This window comes from Rhinichthys klamathensis, unplaced genomic scaffold (genome assembly GCF_029890125.1).
Source record: "Rhinichthys klamathensis goyatoka isolate OS25496 unplaced genomic scaffold, OSU_Roscu_1.1 h1tg000186l_1, whole genome shotgun sequence".
NCBI lineage: Eukaryota > Metazoa > Chordata > Actinopteri > Cypriniformes > Leuciscidae > Rhinichthys > Rhinichthys klamathensis.
In genome coordinates this window covers 959,399-980,981 of record NW_026606714.1, presented here as the reverse complement: position 1 = coordinate 980,981, position 21,583 = coordinate 959,399, and the positions used below count along the sequence as shown (strand labels likewise).

The window sequence follows — 21,583 nt, the reverse complement described above, 5'->3', positions numbered from 1 at the left end:
CTGTAAATGCACATGCTCTGTTAGCTTTGTGGATTTATCGTGGTGTCCCTGTCCATTTATCTCCTTTATGAAGTTGTAATCATAACCACACATTGTGATAAATAATTACCGTCGTGGAATAAACAGCTAAACACACCGATACCTGTACTAATGGCTCCACATTCATAATTCAGCTATCTCACTCCTCTGCCACTCTGCAGTCAATTTACTGAATCACAGCCAATTGGCAGCCGCAGCAGGAGGTGAGAATAGCCAGAGCAATCAAACGAACAGTAATATATGCAGGTTTGTCTAACAGAGTTCACGTTGCCTCATTCTCTGTGGTGCCACCTGTGATATCTAAACGGCTAAATGCAGCCTCCGTCATCCATTAGGTCCCTCCGACCCTCTCATTAGTCCTACTCACAGCAAATTACCCGCAGCAATTAGAATAAATATCAAACACAACAAGCGCCACCGCGAGCCCCGGCCACAGCACATTCGGGTTCACCTACTGTGGGTGTTCTGATTAAGGTGAAACTTACATCAAAGCCCTGCAGTGCAGCTTAGGTAAAACAGTGTTAAATGGACAGTGCCACCAATGCATTTCTGTGCAGTAGGATTGCACCTTTTGCATTGTATGACACAGAGACTGTGAGTAAAATTAAAGCGGTAGAGTTACAATCACTATAGCATTAGCCATAGACTGCCCTTTACTAGCCAGTACCAGATCAGTAAATGTTAAAGAATATGAAAAGTAAAGATAAAAGACTGGAAAAGCTCTCATTAAATGCCTGAATCAGAACATAAGCAAATTAGATTGCAAGTCTTGGTTGGTTATATAGGCCTAATCATTGAATATTTTGGTGCTTCAATATACTTGTTTAAGTCTTTCGTAAGACCATAAGACATACACTACTGTTCAAAATTTGGGTTTAACTTCTTTAATTTAACATCTTTCATTTCTTTAAAAAAACAAAACAAAAAAAAATTAAAAGCAACTCAACTTTCTTCAACATTGAAAAGAAATGTTTCTTGGGCAGCAAATCAGCAGATTAGAATGATTTTTGATGGATCAACACTGAAGACTGGAGATTTAGATTTGCCATCACAGGAATTATTTATATTTTTCAATTACAATGTTAAAAAGTTATTTAAAATTGTAACAATAGGCTAATTCACAAAATGACTGTTGGTGAGCATAAGAGACTTCTTTCAAAAACATGTAAAAATCGTGATAGTTGACCGTAGATGATCGTCAACGTGAGCACAAGGATCAAACACGTCTAGCGCATACTTGCGTTGAAAAGAATGGAAAAGCAGCGTTCTGTGTGAATGGCCCCTTCAAGTTTCTTTTGCAAATTAGACTGATCCAGCTCTTGGGTTACTCAATGATCTTGTTGCAGTGGAGGAGCAGAAGTTTAGGGGAAGTTAATCTGTACATTTCGGTTTATTTCTCAAACAAATCTATCATATGACTTCAGAAGAGCTTGAAAGCTTCTGCCTGCATTTATTGCAATAATATGCAGAAGCGAGACCAGTACATTCTTTAAAAGTCGGTGAGTAGCCTACATGATGACATCATTTTCCTTATTGGGTGGATTATTTCTTAAAATGTATAAAACTACACAGATTACATCACAAATTCTTGCAACATGTCCTGCACCTATACGCCCATAGGTGATGCAGTGGAGCATGCGACTCAGACTTCAAACTGCTAAAGATGGACTCTCTGATGTGCAGAATATGAAGTAAATCCTGATTTATGCTTTTGCCCTTTATCCGAGAGCATGTTAATAGTAGTAAATCTCCTGTCATGTCTAGAGGGAACTGTCTACAATGCAAAAAAATCTGAAAGGCTTTTGCAAATCAAGCCTATATCAGAATTGGCCATTATAGACAAACATGCATCAATACGAATATGACTTTAAAATATTAACCTAGAGAAAAATACATTTTATAACCTCTCTCTAGTCATTGTTATATTAGGACTTACATAGAAAGCCTTAAATGAAAATGGCAATAAACACTCTAAAATGATGTAAACAGTCATAGTCTATAACCACGTTCACACAGCAGCAGAATAGCTACTGTTGACAGTCCTGTATGGTTCCGTTCACACAGTTCAGTTATTTACGAGAGTGACAACAGAATTCAATAATTTAACAGTCTTTTTTTTTTTGTTAATGTACTGTGAATAGAAGAACCATACTAAACAACTAGTTGTCATGTCATTCAGTGCAACATAGGTCATTTTTGTGTTTAAAAATGGAATGGCAACGAACGTAGGCCTATTGTAGGCTCTCGCAGCAGGTGCCATTCTCAGAGAAAGTGTTTTTTAATTCTACTGGGTTGCTTTTCCAATATAAATGTGATCTAGACAGACACGTTTGACTTTTGCGTTCTTGTCTGGCATCTATTTCAGCGTATCAAGTTCAAGGTTTAAAAAATGCATCTCTATAGACCTCAATATATAGACCTTGTGTTTTTTTTTTATTCCACTGACTTGTGTCTAGGTTTTTTAACTGCAAAATTGCATTCTGTGAACGCATTTGTGTAAAACAATCTCTATAAATCCATAATCTGCCCCTGTAATCATAATTGTGTATAAAAATGATAAAGTGCTTGCGGTTTTACTGCCTCTTAGAAACTGCAGTGATATACATATTGGTACGTATTTTGCGTTTTGCCAAAATTTTGCCACAAGTAGGCTACGTTTTTTCAGTGAGTCTCGGTCAGTTGTGTGGTCCGCACGCAAAACACTGTCGGTTAATTCAGATTTGACGGATGAACTTGCGTTGTCTCAACTGTGATAAGATTTGCCAGTGTTACGGACGTCTTCTTCTTCTTCTGGTGTTTTTTTGAACGATTGATCTGTTATTAAATATTTGAACATAAACGTGATATTATTAAAAGAGTATATAACAATATATAGGCTAATAAAATACAACAAACACTGACTTTGTAATGTAGCCTATGCTTGAAACTGAAACTTCATATTGAAAAACATGTGAACAATGATTTCAAGCTGTCTATTTTACAACCATAATAATCCCATGCATCCAATTCAATTCTACCTCCAAAAGGGAATTGTCCCTCATCATTTGGGGCCAAATGTTTTGACAATGCATGTCCTTTATGAGTCAACAGTGGAGTCATGTAAAGGACATTTGAGTTTGCATTGGCTGCATTATTGTGTCCCTCTTGTGTGTGAAGTGTCTCTGTGCCTGAAGAGGCCCCTGGGCTGAAACACAGTCCCAACCCCTCCTACCCCTTATTCCCCACATCCCACTATCCCCATGGCTCGGCCTGCAGTGTTTTTGTGTTGCGATGACAGGCCTGCGTCTCCCAGGAGGGCCACCCCCCCCAACCTGTACCCCCACGCTCAGGTACCAGGCAGCATTTCCTTCTCTCTTTTGGCGTCTTCCCGCATCGGTTCGAACATCCCTCTCTGATCTCTGGCATCTCTCTCGTCTCTCTGTGGACTATGAGGACACTCTCACTCGCTCGCTCTCCGTTTCTCTCTGTATTGTGTCCTCTCCTTCTCTCTTGTGGCTTTTTATTCATTCAAATTTTTTCCTCTTTTCAGTTCGCCGTCTTTGTCTTGCTCTTTCCTTGTTTTCTCCTTTTCTCCGTTCTCCCCAAACTCCCCAGTGGGACCCCCTGTTTTCCCTCTCAAAGATGCCTTTCAGCTCTCCTCTCCCTCTCTATCCCTGCTCATGGGAAGAGCTGGAGACGATCTGCTTTATTTATTAATTTATTTATTTGGTTTTGGCTGAGGTAGATCCTGCATGTATTAGTCTTTATCTTAAGGTATAATCTGAAATGTTTTTGAGCAGGTATCTGTGCAGTAAAGAACATTCCCTGCATGACTAATAATTGCATGCACTAATGCTTATAAACTATGTTTACAATATTATATATTAAATATATTCATATTATTATATACATTATTTACTAATATACGATTTAGATAATAGTAGTATTATATAGTAGTTTGTATTAATATGCAAACTAATATTCATATTATAAAGTAGTATTATATTGATGGATAGATAGATGGATGATTTTAATTTTTTTTATTTAAACTCTCCACATTATCTGATCTTTGGTATCCAAATTGTTTTTATTGCTCTTATTGTACACCCATGCACAATTTTTTTATTTGTGACCATTTATATTTCTTCCAATGAATTTTAAGAGAAACAAGGCGCTACTTAAATGACACGAAACTGCGAACTGAAAGGGCAACCACTGAGAAATATAAATGTTCCTCTGGTGCTTAATACTCATGCTCTGATGTGTCAGCTTTATAAGTGCCATATAAAAATAATCAGCTCACTCATTAACACTGGAAGAGGCTGTTTTGCTCTATAGAGTTTCTGTCAGCGAATGTCAACAATGACAAGTGGAGAGATATGCGCACACACCTCTGTTCAAATTGTCATCTATCACTCATTCCTGTGCATTAGCTTCCAGACAGTCTTCCCCTGGGATCTGTGACGAAGAGAGAGTGAGAAGAGTGGCAGAAAGAGAGAAAAAGACACAGTAAGAGAGAAAGAGAGAGAGAGAAGGGGACATAAGTAATCCTTCACTTGTGATGTTTAATGTTCAAAGAGGGCTTTGTTTGCTAAGTGCCTCACTGCAGGGTGTGGACTGAAGGTTTGGGGCGAGGGGGGTGGCCATGTCTCTCAATAATCCATTAGCTAATGGCTATCCAAAGCTCTGCCATCTTACTTCCATATGGCAACTGGCTGAACAAAAATACTGACATAAAACTGATCATTAGCGGCTCTAAAACACAGAGACATTAGGAGCCAGGTGACAATTCAATGAATTCAAAGATCAGACTTATAGGCCTCTATTATCATTATAAATTATCATTATCGCATGTCACAAGCTGATTGGACTCCTGCAGCCAATGAGATTGGTTCCTCAACATTTAAATTGATTGCTGTAAGATATTCCTGCGATGTACTATCAAAATTCTTCTGAAACCATCCACCTTCCCCAGCTCCACCTGCCTAGATCTGCTATGGAATTTACGTATGTCTATTTATGCAGCAGCAGAAACATGTCTTACATGCTCACAACAGTGTGTCTGTATATCCAGCCCGTTCTCATCCTTTGGACGCTTTGGACATTTCGTTGAAATCTTACGCACATGGCATTCTTTAGTATCAATATGAGACGCAGAACCCAAGGCGTCATACAGGTGACGCGCGTCTAAATCCAACGCACATGCCATCGTTTAGCGTCAATATGAGACGCAGATCCCAAGGCGTCATAACTGTACCCTATACCCCAGACCTAAACCTACCCATAACAGTGCGTGTTATATTGACGCTAAAGGATGCCATGTGCGTAAGATTTCGACGAAATGTCATATGGCGTCACCTATATGACGCCAAAGGATGAGAATGCGTTGGTATATCTGTTAGCAGTAGCAAGTTCATACTTACTCCGCAGAAGCAGTAGCAGCGTAGCAGATTTAAGGCCTTATTTATAAAGCTAAAATCCACGGCAAAGTTCATATTTATAAAAAATGGTCTTTGACATGGAAAAGTGCTTAAAGCGCCACTTCAGGGTCTAAGCAGAAGTACACACTTTTACTTGTGGCAGAGAGTTGAAGTACTGAAGGTATTTGAAAATCTAAGCAATTCTTGCCGCTCAACATTATCAAGTAAAGGATTTGGACGTTGTTATATGTTAATGGCATTGATGACAAACAATTTAGCAGCGCACAGTTTCAAGATCATTTGAGATTTATAAATTTCACTTCTGGAAGAGAGGCGTATGCACAATTTTGTGCGTACGTTGGTTCTCTAAAATCACACATGAGCACATTTGAGACATGATCGTAAGATCAAGTGTACTTCCAAAATACCAAATACATTAAAGCTGCAGTCCGCAGTTTTTCCTCTTTGTTGCCATCTCTGTTCGAAATCTTTAATTGCAGTTATTCGCGGAATTATAAACTTTACTTGAGTTGTACCTCGGCACGGCACAGCGCGGATGAATCCAATGTTTTGAGGAGACTGTGAGGCTGTCAGTCACCGCGCCGGTGTGGATACTGTCATTCAGAATCACAGATTCTACTTTTTGGAAATACGACCAACATAAAAATGTTCACCCTAAATTGTCATCTGAACAATTAAGTAACATCCACCTTTGTTCTGACCAACTAAGGGAAAAAAAGCATTGCAGTAAATCGCGCTGATTACATATAACGATCGCTTATCATATCACGTCAAACCGTGCAAATTATACTTTGTTCTCAAATTGTTAATGTTAACAACATCAGCATTGATTGACTACATTTAATTGAACCTTTCTGGATCCGCCATCAAATTGATAAGTTTAATTATATCAAGTGCTGTGAGAAAAGGCTATAAATCTCCACCTCCAACATCCTCACACGCAATATAGCCGACTAGCCGAGACTCTTCTTTATGTGTACAGATGTGACGTAATGACGCAAAGACAAGCTCGAATCTCCCGGAAATCCACCAGTACCACTGGAATTAAAAACATTATTACAAGCTTACCGCTTTGAATCGAGCTAAGGCAAGCAGATAGTTTTGTATACTGGCTGGTTATGTACTTGCTAAAAAAATTATTTTGGATAATATTTAACCCAAAAAAGTTACGGACTGCAGCTTTAACATTGCTATATTCAATAACATGTTAAAACTATTCAGAGAGTTTGTCATGATTTAAGTTTTTTTTTTTGCCAGTCTTTTAGTTTTACTTCAAGGAGCTATTCCTACTTGATCTAACGTATTTCAAAATTAATCTTTGCATAATATAATGTGGTTTATTCACTCACATTATATAAAAGCTTTGATTAATAAAACAGTTAATTTAAATGCCCTCACACAAATCACATTTTTACATGACAAAACATTTTTATGATGCATCATAAATTATAATCTACAGAATTATAATATACTCTTTTAGCTCATTTGTGGTCTTCTCTTTATTTTAACAAACAGACAACTGACGATTCAGGCCTTAAAACACCAGCGATTCCCACTGAAACAACAGGTCGTGTTTTGATTTAATGGCTAATGATATTAACGATTCAAACTTGCATTTCACTAATGTTTCAGGGTCATGCGAAGCTCTCTTTCAAGCCCTGTGCTGAGGTGGAGTTTGCCCTCATGCAGTCGGGTCAGCAGAATCCTGTCAGTGACTTTTACAAGCTAATCAGATCAAGAGCATCTTAAATTAAATATGCAAAGTAAAAAAAAAAAGAGATTAATTTTTGCTGATGACTGTAAATGCAAATGATGAGTCAATTAAATGCAATGCACAGTTCAATTAATAAATTGAGGAGCCCATCATTAACATGTTTTCCTACATTCATTATGCTTTCAGGTATATAATAATTTAATGAATGGGGCTAATTAAAATGTGCTACTTTAAGGGGAATTGGCGGGTTGGGGTAGAAGGAAAGTGGGCTGGGCCCAAGGAGAGATCGCTCCCCGGAGATAACAAACAATCAGACATCTGTTGGCGATAAGATGGCACAAAAATAACATGCTGGGTTATGTTTATTACGTCTATGATCCTAACATGCCCCCAAAACACCTGCTTCTGGAAGAAAAGCTCAAGTAAGACAAAAAAAAAATCACAGACAAGAAGTAACTTTAATTTAATATTGTGAACTTTGAAAAGTTATTTTACAGCTTTCATCAAAAATGATAACAATCTATACAGTAGTTTTTGTCTTGAGTTTTCCTATCAACAGAACGGTTCAGTGTGTATCCAGTCAAAAAAAAAGAAAGAAAAGAAACAAACAAACAAAAGAATAGGAGGCAGAAAAAAAGGAGACCATCTTTTTGGTTCGAGTCTTGCGTCCTCTTAATCATTGCGATGGAGCTGCTGACAAAGTAACCAATGTGTAACAGCCACATATGGAAAGAAAAACATCATGAAAGCTCAATCTTCAGTCATTTCTGATAAAAAGTCCTCAACACAAACCCCAAATCAGCATATTAAAAGCCATTTTCTGTTGGATGGCAGAGTGCAGACACACATTACAGGAGACAGCACTTAAACCATTCATAAAAGAGCCCTGAAGACCGATCATCGAGGGCCGATTGGGCTGACAGTAGATTTAGACACAGCGTTACAGACTGGGAGTCAGCAGCACGTCAGCTCTGGGGGAAAGGCGTTGTGCTCTGATATTGAGTCACTTTGCTCAGGGTGAGAAATACGTGAACGGTACCTTACAGAGTGCTGCAGCACGAACAACATACCACGACCCAGGACATGCAGGTTCACATGCACCTCCAGCTAAAGTGAACGTCCCCTCCGAGCGAACGGTGAAACTGTAGAAGATGGCTTTGAGCCTCTCTCCCTCTCGTGAACGCAGCAGACATAAACAAATGAAAAAAAGGCAGACTTTCGCTTTAAATTAATGAGAAAGTGCAACCCATCCCACCAGCAACACATAAAATATGAATCATATAATCTCTCTTTATATTCCTTCAAGTTCCCTTTCATTTCCCTTCATAAACAAACAACAGAAAAAGGACAAATAATTAATTTAACCCTCCTCGCTTTAGGTAAAACAGACCGATTTGTGCTTTTTTTCCGGAAAGAAATCCCTCAAGGAACTCTGTGGCTACTGTTATTGGTGATGGTGGTTGTGAAGTCTGTACAAGTGCTTGTACGCTTATGGGTTTGCATTGTTAAGGCATCTATACTGCTGGTACTGATAAGCGTGAGAGAGAGAAAATGGAATAGACAGATTTATAAGCAGGCATAAATAATCAGATAAAGAAAAGACGAAAGAAAAAGAACGTAGATTAAAACTTCATCAAAAACGTCCTCCAAGGTTTGACACGCAAAATAAAACCATCACTCTCAGAGAAGAGCCCATGCATATTATTACAATAGTACAGGATCTGTAAGCCTTTAAAGAAAAAGATATAGATTTATATATTCATCATTTATATATTTATATATATATATATCATTTGTAAAAAAAAAAATCAAAAAAAAAAAAAAAAATGATGTGAGATGCTACTTTTTTGCCATACATTAAAAATTCCAAAAGGAAAACAATTGCTTTTTAACTTACAAATTATACAAAAATAGACAATGGCTTTTTTATGAATGGAACTTAAAAAATTGGAAGCTTTACATGATACAAACATGGACCTAAATGCAGACAAAAACATTGACAATAAAGACAAGGCCGGTGTTGAAAGCGAACATATGGACAAATAATCACTAAAAACCTTCCACGATCAAAGTAACGTTGGGGAGAAAAGAATATACAAAATCTGGATATACATACATTATTTATATGCATATTTTACAGAGACTCCCCTCTTTTTTGTCCAGAATCCTTGATTTGTATTTGCTGAAGTTTGACGGATTTTGTGTAACTTGTGAAATGAACCGATCATCAGTGTTATTATGAGCTGCCTTAAGCCATTCTGAGATAAATACAAATAAAACAAAGACTTTGGCAAAAGAAAGTATATGTACAAAAATAGACGACTAGCAAAGTTAGCCAATCAAACTGCTGTATGTTGGGTGTTTGACACATTTGGAAAGCATTCTTCATACAGTGCTGTCTAAACATGAAAATACTTTGCTAATTCAAGTCATGTCCCCCAAAACAAGCCAAAGAAACACACACACAAAAACAAAAAACGGGTTGTTCTAACAGTCGGCTCTGAAATAGTATTCCTCTTACACTTCATTTAACCTATATCCTTCACTCGTGAACACAGCAAACCAAACACGGTAAAATTTATATAATCACAGTTTCATTTCATTCATAGACGAAGCAAAAACAAAAAGAAAAGAAAACAAATCATCACATTTTTTGAGCACATAAAATTCAAAGTTGTTTTTATTAAATGGCATGGCAACTGAGGGCGTTTTCCTTCAGTCCATCTGTTTACTGCATATCTCTGCTCTATTTAGCAGCAAATATTTTGCATGGACATAAATACTGATTTATTGTGGTAATTAGGTTGCTTTTTCTTCTCTTTGAGGACGGATCTGGACATTGAAACATTACAGCATGACAGCATTTAATAACTCTTAAATAACTTTCCTACATCATAGCCATCCAAACCGGCTGGTACCCAGATGCTTCATATGACTCTTCACAAAAAATTACAACAGGGAAGTGAGTATGGCGCTACTATTTCATTTAGTAAGAAAACAAACAAGATTATGGCAAACTATTTGTTGGCTTCTCTCTGGGACAAAAAAAAAACCCCTCCCCTCTTCTTTTCTGTGTTCAAGCAGTTGGCCTAAATGTTCTCATTTGGATTTTGCACTAATGTGCCTGTTTGTATAAAAACTGGTCAGTATTAACAGAGATCTGTGCCGTTGCCAGTCACTGTTCTCAGGAACATTACGGATTCACCCGCTCCTAAAGTGTCATGTTTGTGTGATACAGTCTGTAAAAAAGGCATGTGATCATTGAATTCATCAAATTGAATATGAATAAAATGAAAAAGAAATCCATCCCTCCTTTATGCATGGGTAAAACACAGGGGGGAAAGTCCTTCGATAGAGCAGTCCAGAAATTAGCTTAAAAACAAAAGCAAACAAACACTTTCTTCCCATAAAATGAGATTCCTTTGTCAAAAGGCCTGAGTTTTAAAAGTTCAGTTTTCATGTCTCCTCCACCAGAAATTGCCTTCAGCTCAGACCGTAGATTCTCTGTTGAGAGCTGAAATCAAATGTGCCTCTTCAGCAGCCCAGGAGCCCCTACATGGGAGGAACAATCATCCCTGGGATCACTAGTCATGAGAAGAGAGAGAGAGAGAGAGAGAGAGAGAGAGAGAGAGAGAGAGAGAGAGAGAGAGAGAGAGAGAGAGAGAGAGAGAGAGAAGGGTAAGACATGGGATTGTTTGGTTTCATATGTCATGCAACAATCCCAAAAGGAAAGCATCTGGAGAGCATGTCTTATTCAAACGATATGAACAAATAAGACTGTTTTCTTGTGTTACAGTCAACCTGGCACACAGACAGAAAGAAAGAGTTTGAAATACTGTACTGCTTTGTGCTGACTTCACAATATATGTCTGAAAATTACAATAAGTTCAGTGTTATTTTTATTCACAATTATAGTTTGAGTTTCATTTTAATTTTAGATTAATTTTGAAGAGCGTTATTGTTTGTTTTTTAAATTCGGTTTTCATTTGTTCAGTTTTACTTTTGTTTCTAGTAATTTTAGTGTTTCAACTTATCAAACTTATTTCAGTTACTTGTAGAAAATGTCAAATTTCCATCTAGTTTTGTTTAGTTAAAGTAAGATAAATATATGCCTACTTTCTACAAAGTCAGAATGTCCAGCACCATGGGCGAACATGTTGGCTTTTGGTCAAACTGACAAAACTAGCACAAAAAATTTGAACCAAGTCATGTGACCCACATACTGCAAACTGACTCAACTATGATAACGTAACGCTATTGGATGAAAAATTCTTTCTCATACCTCCTACAAGAGGACTAAAGAGTATGCAATGTGCACAACATGATACATGTTTAAGGGTTAAATAAATAGTTCAGTCATGAAACTCTAACCATGCGCTGATTGGTCCACTGTGGCATTAGCCAACCAGACGTACTTCCATATACATTCATACCTTAGCTTGCGATCGCCCTGCTGCGCCATTATAAAAATGTTCTGTTTAACCCTCCTCCTCCCCAGCACCACCTGTAAAGATCTGCTTTGTTTTTTTTCATATATTCTTGCAGCAGCATGTCTTTTATGCATGTTATTTTAATTCTTGTATTTGATCAGCAGCAGCGTAGCAGATCTCGTCTGCCAAAATCAAGCATATGTACATTCCATATCCCCAAGCCAATAATTGCTGGTTAAATAATTCACTCCGACAGTTTGAAATAACTCTGTGATTGAAATAGTTTTAGTTAACAATTATAACCACGATACGGTTACTGAGATGTTGATGTGGAACAGTTTTAAAGTAAATCTATGCTAAGAAATGGAGAAGACAAAGCACAAGGATCACATCTAAACAACCGGGTAGAAATATGGCTTCAATCAGCTGAAGGAGGGACAGAGAGACTAAACGAATGCAGAAGTATATCCTATAATTCACTGTGCTTTCGATCACACTGAAGCTGTACATTAATCAGAAGGATGTACAATTCCCTGCGAGTGGGTGAGGATAATCTTTATTCTGTATGATCCACCTAAGGTTGCAGGTCGTCCGTGTTTAATTGGAGTCATTGTCAGGATAAATAGTGACTTGCTTTACAGGCTGTATATCAGTCTCCCCATCAGGGAGCCATTATATGAACAATTCATCAATCCAATTAGTGATAACACTATAGGACGGCTTTGCAACGCATTAGCTAATGCTTCTCTCCCATGAGGACAAAGATCCACGGGTTCGGAGGAGACGTTCAGGATATTCTTACAGACTTTTCATTTACATCAAGAGCGTAGAGGACAAACTCAGAGCGATAAAAGGAGTATGCATGCTGTTGTTATCTATTTATACTCTTAAAAATGACTTTCATTGGTGTAATCCAATCCAGTCATTTTAAATAATATATTTGACTTGAATAAAAACAGGTCATTTAAAGCTGTTTTCAATCGACTGTGTGTTTCGATGAGCGACTGAGTGTTTATTCCATGTGCCTATGGGGACCGACGCACATTTATGCAGACATCATTTTTTCGAGACAAATTACAAACAAACAGCTATGCTAATAAAAAGTGCATGCAGAGTATACATAGTCTGACCCAAATTAACGTGCTTGCCAACACTTAAACAAAAATAGCATGAGTTTGGATAAATATTTTTTGTTCTCAAACACTAAACAATGTTCAGTCAAACATTAGTATCAGTTCTATTCATTATTGGCCAAGAGGAAGGAGGTCCCATGAGCACCGAGCCGGGTTTCTCTCTCCATCGCTCTCCACATTCAGCAGGCCACGTCACCGCACCAGATTTTTCATGTAACATATTGGCTTCCTATTGATTTCCTCTCCCTGGTCCCTCATCTCTAATTCCTGGGTTATTTCCTGAGTGTCTCTGCCTCATTTGAAATGGAAAAGAAATGAGTGGTGACCGACAATCGGTCATCGGGTCAGAGTGCTGAGTGCATATCAACATACGGAGAGGAAGCACTCCACGCTTGCAGATAAGAGATGTCTGCCGCAAACGCTCAATTACTTTAATATTGTCTCACTGTGGATGTCTAAATATTTCAGCTCAACACCCAGGGCCAAATGCTACGCAGAGTAATTGTCATAAATCAGAGGAAGCTGATTGTGGCTTTGTTTCAGATAACAGTTAACATATGTCTTTATAGATGTCACATGAGTGTTTTTATGTAGCAGGCTGAAAACTAAAGAAATGTCCCAAGTATTTTCACCTTCAAAAAAGAAAAGAAAAGTGAATCTTCATAAAAATAAATATATATATATATTTTAAATAAATATATTATTTTTAGGATCACTAAGATTTTGTTTGAACTGCACATTTTAATGAGTACATTTTCACCTTAGGGTATAAATAGTACACTGTATACACATTCGTTTATTTTATTTAACCAAATGCCCAGGTTAACTGTATTACTGTGTTAATTTTTGTTTTTTATATTCCAGTGAAGATAATGATTGCAGTGTTGCATTTTATGGGGAAATGTGCTTAATTCTTCAAAATAATGTCACAAAGCAAAATATCTTAATAAAAATGTGGGGTATTAATAACATCTGCACATTTCTTCTTGAGATTTGACTTTTGGATTTTTATATATTTTAAAACTGATGAACTTATGGTTAGTTAACTGACTAACCCTTGTATTCCACACTCCACAGCCACAAGCAAACTCTAAGGAGGACTTGACACAGGAAACAGGAAGTCAGGCAGGAAACAAAACACATATGGCATGCCCTTCGAGACATGCAGCAGGCCCCTGTTGACCGAGCAGAAGTGAGGAGAATGAGGGAGGATGAAGGGAGAGGATGTTCTGACAGTCATGCTGATGGATGGCTTAATGGATAGAAAGAGAGGATGATGAAGAAAGAGTGTGAGACAGGTGTAACATACTTCAGGAGAAGGCCAGTCCCTGCAGGGAGCTGGAGGTGGAGTACTTGCTAGAGTCCACAAAAGATTGATCTACTGGAAGCAGAATGAGGAACCAGGGGGAAGGGGAAGGAAGATGAAGGAAACAGAGAGAGAGAGTTATTATTTTTAAGTACAACGAGCGGAATTGGGTCAGAGAAGCAAATATAAAAACAGATTACCACAAGTTAGGGCAAACTGACAGCTGTCTAAGTGTTCGAAGGTTGTAGATCAGACACTTGAGTGCTATTTCATCACTGCCTACATAGGCAGCTGCCTTTTAACTGGAATGGAACCTCATAAGTGACTATTTGGAAAGCTTAACATAGGCACAGATTCCTTGCGTCATATAAACATGGAAGACTTTTGAAAAAAAGTATATGGAACAGAGCATTTAGAAATAATACTGCACAGCACAGCACACCATTTAAAAAGACTATGAAAACAGTACATATATAGATAGTACCATTCAAAAGTTTGGGGTCAGTAAGATTTTGTACATTTTGAAGAAATTATTCCTTTTATTCAGCATGAAAACATTAAATTGATCAAAAGTGACAGACTTCAAGCAAAAGATTTATATTTCAAATAAATATATAAAAAAAATATATATCAGTTTCCACAAAAATATTAAGCAACAAAACTGATAATAAGAAATATTTCTTGAGCAGCAAATCAGCATATCAGAATGATTTCTGAAGAATCACGTGACACTGAAGACTGGAATAATGATGCTGAAAATTCAGCTTTGCATCACAGGAATATACATTTTACAATATATAATAATAGAAAAAAAATTATTTTTAAAATGAACTATTTAAAACTATTAATATTTCACAGTACTTTTCCTGTATTTTTAATCAAATGAATGCAGCCTTGGTGAGCATAAGAATCCCCCCCCCCCCAGAATTTTTTTTTAAAACATCTTACTGACCCAAAACTTTATATACACAAAACCTAAATATGCACCCTTCTCTTCATCACATTCGTGTATTTTAAGATTTAAACCTAATTTTTGATATTTGTGCTTGCGCTTTCTTGGATAGGTCAAGCTTTATATTCTGCTGCTCCACTCACCTTGGAGGCCGTTTCCGTTGGCACTGGTGCAGGTGGGGGGCGGCGAGGTCTGAGGCCGCACGACGGGAGCAAAAGCGCTCTTCTGTTTGACTGCAGACACCATGTTGGCCGGAGAGAAAGAGAAGATGCCTGAGGAACTGCTGCAGTTGGAGGGAAGACTGGTGGAGGAGGCCATGGTGGGACTGGAAGGAACAACTGAGGGACAGGAATGAACGAAAGAGGGAAATGGGTTTAGGATAGGTCAGAGCAAACCTCATAGTCCTACAGTGTACACAACGGATAGGGACCGAACACAGACCCATGAAATATTCGTGTAGTATAGGGCAATTTTTATATAATGGGCACTGATGAAAATGTTAGAAGATTTTTTTTGGGGGGGGGGGGATTTATATGTAATGTCAAATTGTATATTTTTTTATAGTATTCTTTGACTGCACAAGCTCCACAGATGAACATCTTCTCCTCTCAGAACAACATTAGCGCTGGTCCCTCCCCTGCCCCGTCTCTACCGCCTCTCCTTTTGTCTATTAATACCCTAAGAGCATTTTTCCCCTCAACGATTTTACAATTACTCCTGTCGTATTTCAGCTGCTCTCTTATATCCTGCTCTACTTTTATTGTTGTTATTATTCTACACTTAAATTTTATGGCACTTTTCCAAGTAAATTCTCCTGATAGTGTCATAATCCATTTATGAAGGCCTAACTAATCAATTAATGAAAATTGGAGCCCACAAAGCCTGCTCTCTCGCATTGATTGAAAGTGTCAGCGTGGAGTCAGTGAGCCTGTTAAAATACTTGTTAACATCTCGGAATCAAAGTACCGAAGTTGAATTGCTTCTCCTGCAATTAGTTTATTGATTTAATTAAGACGCTTTAATTTAGAAGCCGTGCGAGAAGATTGGTGTTATACGAATGGCTAAGCATTATAGACAGCATCTGATCATGGCTGAAGAAAAGAGAGGCTGGGATTATTTTCCTGCTCTTAAAGAGACGCACACAATAATAGCTATGACTGTTGATCTAACTTATGTCTCTAGCCAAGGGGCACTTCATTTTTTTTAGTGGGGGCTCCTGTGGCAGGACTGGCTCACTTGGTGGTCTGAGTGAAATATTATACAGGCATAAGATGTGATAATGTTACTGCAGTTTATGCTTAGCATGCAAGGACCCGTTTGGATATTATACATAAATACACTACAGTTCAAACATTTTATGTTCATCTTATGCTCACCAAGGCAGCATTTATTTGATACAAAATACAGTAAATCAGAAATTATATATATATGTATTTATATACACACACATTAATCACTTATGTGAATGCTCATATTTATGTGCAAATGATTCAAAAGGGTCAAAAGGGTGCGAGTGGGTCAGTACTCACTGGCATAAGGAGAGTTGGCAGCAGAGCCGTTGAGGAAGTTGGGCGATCCTCCCAGCGTGGTCATGCCTGTGTTTCCGTATCCATTCATACTGGTAGAGACGGTACTGTAGCTACTCTGCTGGGGTGTTGTGCTGGGTACGTAACCGTGAGGAGATACACTGCTTGTGTTTCGACTGAAACCTGAAACCGGAAAACACACACCGGAATGAGAGGAGCCACACATGACATAGAATATACAAAGACAGGATAAATAAAGAGACAAACAGAATCAGCTCCTGATCACCACTGACTTTCAGTGTATGGGAAAAGAACGAACACTGTGAGCATTCTGCTAAACATTTCCTTTTTTGTTATACAGTAGGAAGAAAGTCATACAGGTTTGGAATGACATGAGGGTAAATAAATGATGACAAATTTCATTTTTGGGGTGAACTATTCCTTAAAAAAAGATTTGTGTGTCAGTAGCATATGGAGGCAGAGAGGACAGAAGGAGGATATGGACTATAAATATACATCAGGACATTAAACGCTGACATGGGTGAAAGCAGCAGGAAGTTCTCGCTCCAGGAGTCCCCGCTGTCTGGTACAAAGGCAGCGCTCATCTCTGCTCTGCTTACTATTCATTCTCCCTCTCATCACACGACTGATACATTACTGCTGACTTAACACAAATCATTCACTGTCACAGAGGCCAAGGAATGCTGAGGTAAAGGAGCCTGGAGGTTCAGGGCGCATTGCTGAACGGTTGTATCTGTCTGCATGCTGTCTATCTCGGTAGTTCTTACCCACTTCCCCATGCAGTAGACTACAGACTACTGTGGCACACTTTACTGGGACTGTACAGAATCACTCTTACATAGAAAGGAGGCGTGTTTGCGATGGAAAGATTGACAATGACTTATTAAATACAATATTTCAGCACATTGTTAAACTGGTTTGAGGGTGTTAAGTGAATAAAACAGATGTTTGTGCTAAATTAACACATGTAAAAGTGAATTCACTGGTTAACTGGTTAATCATATTAATCTCTGCCTTTTTTGTGAATGGCCAAAATATCTTGAGGTTGTCAGATTGATGTCATCTCTGCTCACCCTGATTGGCTGCTTGTGTGGAATCAGACACATTGACAGCGAGCTGGCTGTGGAAGGAGTTGACACCCATCATGCCAGTGTGGACTGAGCTGTTAGCCAGGCCTGGCAGCTGGTTGTGACCACGTGGGACGTTGTAAAGCGCCTCTGCGATATCTGCTGCTCTTTTCAGAATGATCTCCTGTCAGGATCAACAAAGAAATGAACCAATGCCACGATTAGAAGGATATTAGTTAGCCAACAACTGCCTGAACCCCCCCCCCCCCCCCACACACTCTCCTTCAAATAATCATACAGTATAAATAAAGGTTTGACTAAATAAATAATAATACGATGTGCACAATAAAATGCATTAAAAATAATATATAATAACCCAATGAATACATGCTATTTTTAAAGTATACTAATAAATAGCGAAAATAATACCTAATAATATATTAAGAAACAATTTAAAATCCCCAAATATATCAATTTTACCACTGCACCTTATTATTTAGTATTTTAAAAGTTCACATAGGTTGCCTGTACATAGTTTAAACAATTACACATATGCACAGGCAAACTATGTGTTGCCACCTGTTCAAATAGGATCAAATGAATCAGTGAATTAGAGGGTCAATATATTGTTAATACTAAATAACAAAATATAGAAGTAGAATCGTTAAAAATTTCAAAGAGGTTAGTTTATCTGCCAGTCAGTCTAGATAGAGAGCAAAGCACAGAAGTTTGGGATGGAGGGGAGTGGGGCTGAACATTTTGGTCTCATAATTCACCCTCATAAAGTTGACAGGACCGTGTGGAGGTTGGGGGGATAGGGGTTCCTGAGAGAGATAGGGTTGATGACTGGAGTCATGCTCCATCCACTGCCCAGCCTAAATAATTCAGCATCACTGCACTCATGCTCAGCTCAGCAATCGATGAGCATATGCCCTCACTCGCAGTTCATAACTGATCTAACATTGAAGATGCCCTTGTGGTCCTTCAAACCAATGAGAGAGAGCTCTGGAGGAATTGAGTTGGGGGATTTATGTTGGAAATATGTTAGGGAATATTAGAGAACGGGTCTACGGCCTTAAAGCGCTGAAATGGACTTAACTGGGAACAAATGCCTATCTGTAATGCTCTATTAAATCATTTACATGTGGAGGATGGTATTATTTACACTGATCCTATATCACAATCTTAAACATAATAATACAATTTTTACCCTCTCCTGTGTTTGCACTCTTGCCTAAAAGGATGCGCAGCATTTAATTTTTTTTCCCTTATATGTAATTTATACACTTGTAGAGTTAAAAACATATTTTTAGTTTCTAGTCATTTCTAAAATGTAATAGTAAATTTCGTATAGATTTCAGCCCCAAATTATTTATGAATCATGATTTCTCAATGAGGCCCTGTGCATCAAGAGTGTTTATGGTTTGTAGTCGTGTTCACTTGAATCTTACCTGATTATTGTGTGGCATCCCATACAGAGCTTCCACCAAGTCTGCTGCCCTCTTCAGAATCACCTCCTATAAGACAGAAAGTTTAGAAGTTGGCACTTAAGCTTTCCATTTCTAATGATATCAAACGCACAAAACATGATAAAGACCACAGACAATATCTAGGTTAAAACAATAATAATAATAAAAACACATCTCAAGACATTATCTGAAAACAAGTCTTTAAAAACATGCCATTTATTTTATGAAATTGAGCATGTTAAGGATTTTTAAAGAAAGATTTTTTAGGCATGAATTACCAAAACATTCAATTTGTCTAGTCTATTTGGTTACTCAACCGACACAAAGAGACCTACAGTACAATTACTAGATCATTCCCTTAAGAACAATATCAGGTTAAGTGCTTTGCTAAAGGGCACATGCTAACAGGGGACCTTCAGTTCATAGATCGCCCCTGACAGGGTTTGAACGTGACCTTTGGATTGCTAGCCAATAGTCCTGACCACAACTCCCCTTCACTACCATTTGCAAAAGGAAAATGTCTTAGAAAACACCTTACAGCCCCAGTACTTCATCTAGCACTTCCTACCAACAGTACTGCCACCGATTCCATGTATAATACATGAATACAAACACATTTAAAGCAACTACGTGCATGTTAGTACATGTAAACGACCGCTCCGCAGGAAGCATGGGCTACAGTAATGCTATTTTCCTTCCAGGTAATCGACTTTCACTTCCATAAACAAAAACCTATTTATTACCAACCTTTTCACACATTAAACATTTATTTACAGTGTTCTTTACACTGTGTATTCATTTCCTTGCTTCTCTTCTCTTCGTTTTTTTTTTAAACCCTGAAGCTCCAGTGGAACCCTTTTTAAAAGTTAATGTGCTGGTGCTGAGGAAATAAGCTTGCAGTGCGACAACCAGAAAATTGTTCTCACCCTCGGCGTGTAACCCTCGCTGCGAACAAGCCCCCGAGCATGTGTGCCTGCCTGCCAGCCGACATATTGCCTTTCAATCAGCCCCCTCCACCTCCCCCCGGCAGTCCCAGACGCAACACACAGACACGAACATGACGAGGGGGTCAGCAAAGCAATAAAGATTTTTAGTGCGCTGTCCAAGGTGCTAAATTCACTCAATAATGGGAGCTCTGGCACTGCGTTAACCCCTCGTTAGGGGTGCTTCGCGGGGGAGGCGCCCGTCTCCGTTCGCCCGGGCTCGGGCTGGGTGATTGAGAGAAGCGCGGGAGCCTGGGGAGGCCTAAAGTGGTGCTTTAGTATGGATGTGTGACTCCGATGGGCTCTCTTCTCCTTTACCCTCTTCTTTGCGGGATGGAGGAAGAACATAAGGGATGGGAAGCATTAGTCCATGGCTCGGTCCCCTGCTGCACCGGCACTGTGTCATTTATCCAGTACACCTCTACACGCACCTCGTACTCTCTTCTACTTCTCTCCCTTTCACACTCGCTCTCCTTTGTTAGAAGGTCTCATCCCTACCTATTGATCTCCCGTCATTACGATATTGGGGGGTGGGGGAGAAATCTGTTGAGAGGGCAAATCCAATAAGGAAAGGGCCAAAAGTTTGTCCAGATAAACAAATAAATGCTATTAGCAAGGGCTTTGTGCGGTGGCCCTGTGTCTGGAAGCAGAGCCCATTTCCTGGGCGAGTAGCAGGGCTTCCAGTAAGGGTCGAGCAGGGAGCCAGGAGCGGTAAACAGGAAAGAAACCTGATCTTGGATCTGTGCGTCTGTATAGCTGTCTATCAGTCAGAGCCATCATAACCCGGGCTCTATCCTCCCCCCTCTCCACTCCTTCAGTTTGGCTATGAGCTATGAGGAGCCAATCTCCGTTTAGACCCATTTGGAGTGTCTTTAGCACCCTGACAGGTGTTTTCCTGCTTTGTTTTCCATCACAGTGAAAGCTGAGATGTATATATACACTCATAGTAATACATAAGCACGTATAAATGCGAATGTGTGCAACCAAACAACCCCAGGCATAGTGTTTCGAAGAAAATAATATCAAATAGCCACAGCACAGCACAGCACCGTAAGGGCCAGCCTCCACATTAATGTGCGCCGGACATTGAATCTGTTCCTGTGTGTAAATTATGGTGGCTGGTAATATGATATACATTCATTAGGAAGGGGACTGCTGAAAAAAAAATGAAATAAGGCCCGGGTCACATCTGGAATGTTAAGGCAATGGCGTCTGCACATTTACAAGGAAGCCAGGCCTGTAAAAACATGACAAATTTATTCCTGTGCTTGTTCATTTGCAATTTTATCATCTCCTAATGTTCTATTAGAGCAGTAATACCAGCAGGGTCACCATCGTCGCTCATGCGGAAACGGAGCGGAGTGATGATGTCATACTTCCTGCTCTGCTCCCCTGACCTTATGGACTGCTGGTCTTGTGGAGGTTCGGATTTTATTAGCTTAACTGAGGTCCCTTACAGGTAGTGCTGTGCAGTCACAAACTCATTTATATATATAATATTTATAGAAATACAGCCTTTAGTC

The 21,583-nt window shown here is 38.8% G+C and overlaps 1 protein-coding gene across 7 annotated transcripts in view; it reads right to left on the bottom strand.

Moving 5' to 3' along the window:
- ebf1a (EBF transcription factor 1a) overlaps positions 1-21,583 on the bottom strand; it is a 168,381-nt gene that overhangs the window by 18,015 nt on the left and 128,783 nt on the right. For 2 of the 7 annotated variants that reach the window (XM_056261814.1, XM_056261815.1), the window contains exons 12-17: positions 19,060-19,125; positions 17,615-17,792; positions 16,524-16,703; positions 15,138-15,332; positions 14,046-14,114; positions 7,613-10,757 (exon numbers count right to left, since the gene is read on the bottom strand). In XM_056261814.1, the coding sequence (XP_056117789.1) occupies positions 14,047-14,114; positions 15,138-15,332; positions 16,524-16,703; positions 17,615-17,792; positions 19,060-19,125 (687 nt within the window). In that variant the 3' untranslated portion in view covers positions 7,613-10,757; position 14,046. Of the gene's footprint in view, positions 1-7,612; positions 10,758-14,045; positions 14,118-15,137; positions 15,333-16,523; positions 16,704-17,614; positions 17,793-19,059; positions 19,126-21,583 lie in introns of those variants that run through there. The other 5 variants (XM_056261816.1, XM_056261817.1, XM_056261811.1 and 2 more) reach the window with 3 other exon arrangements.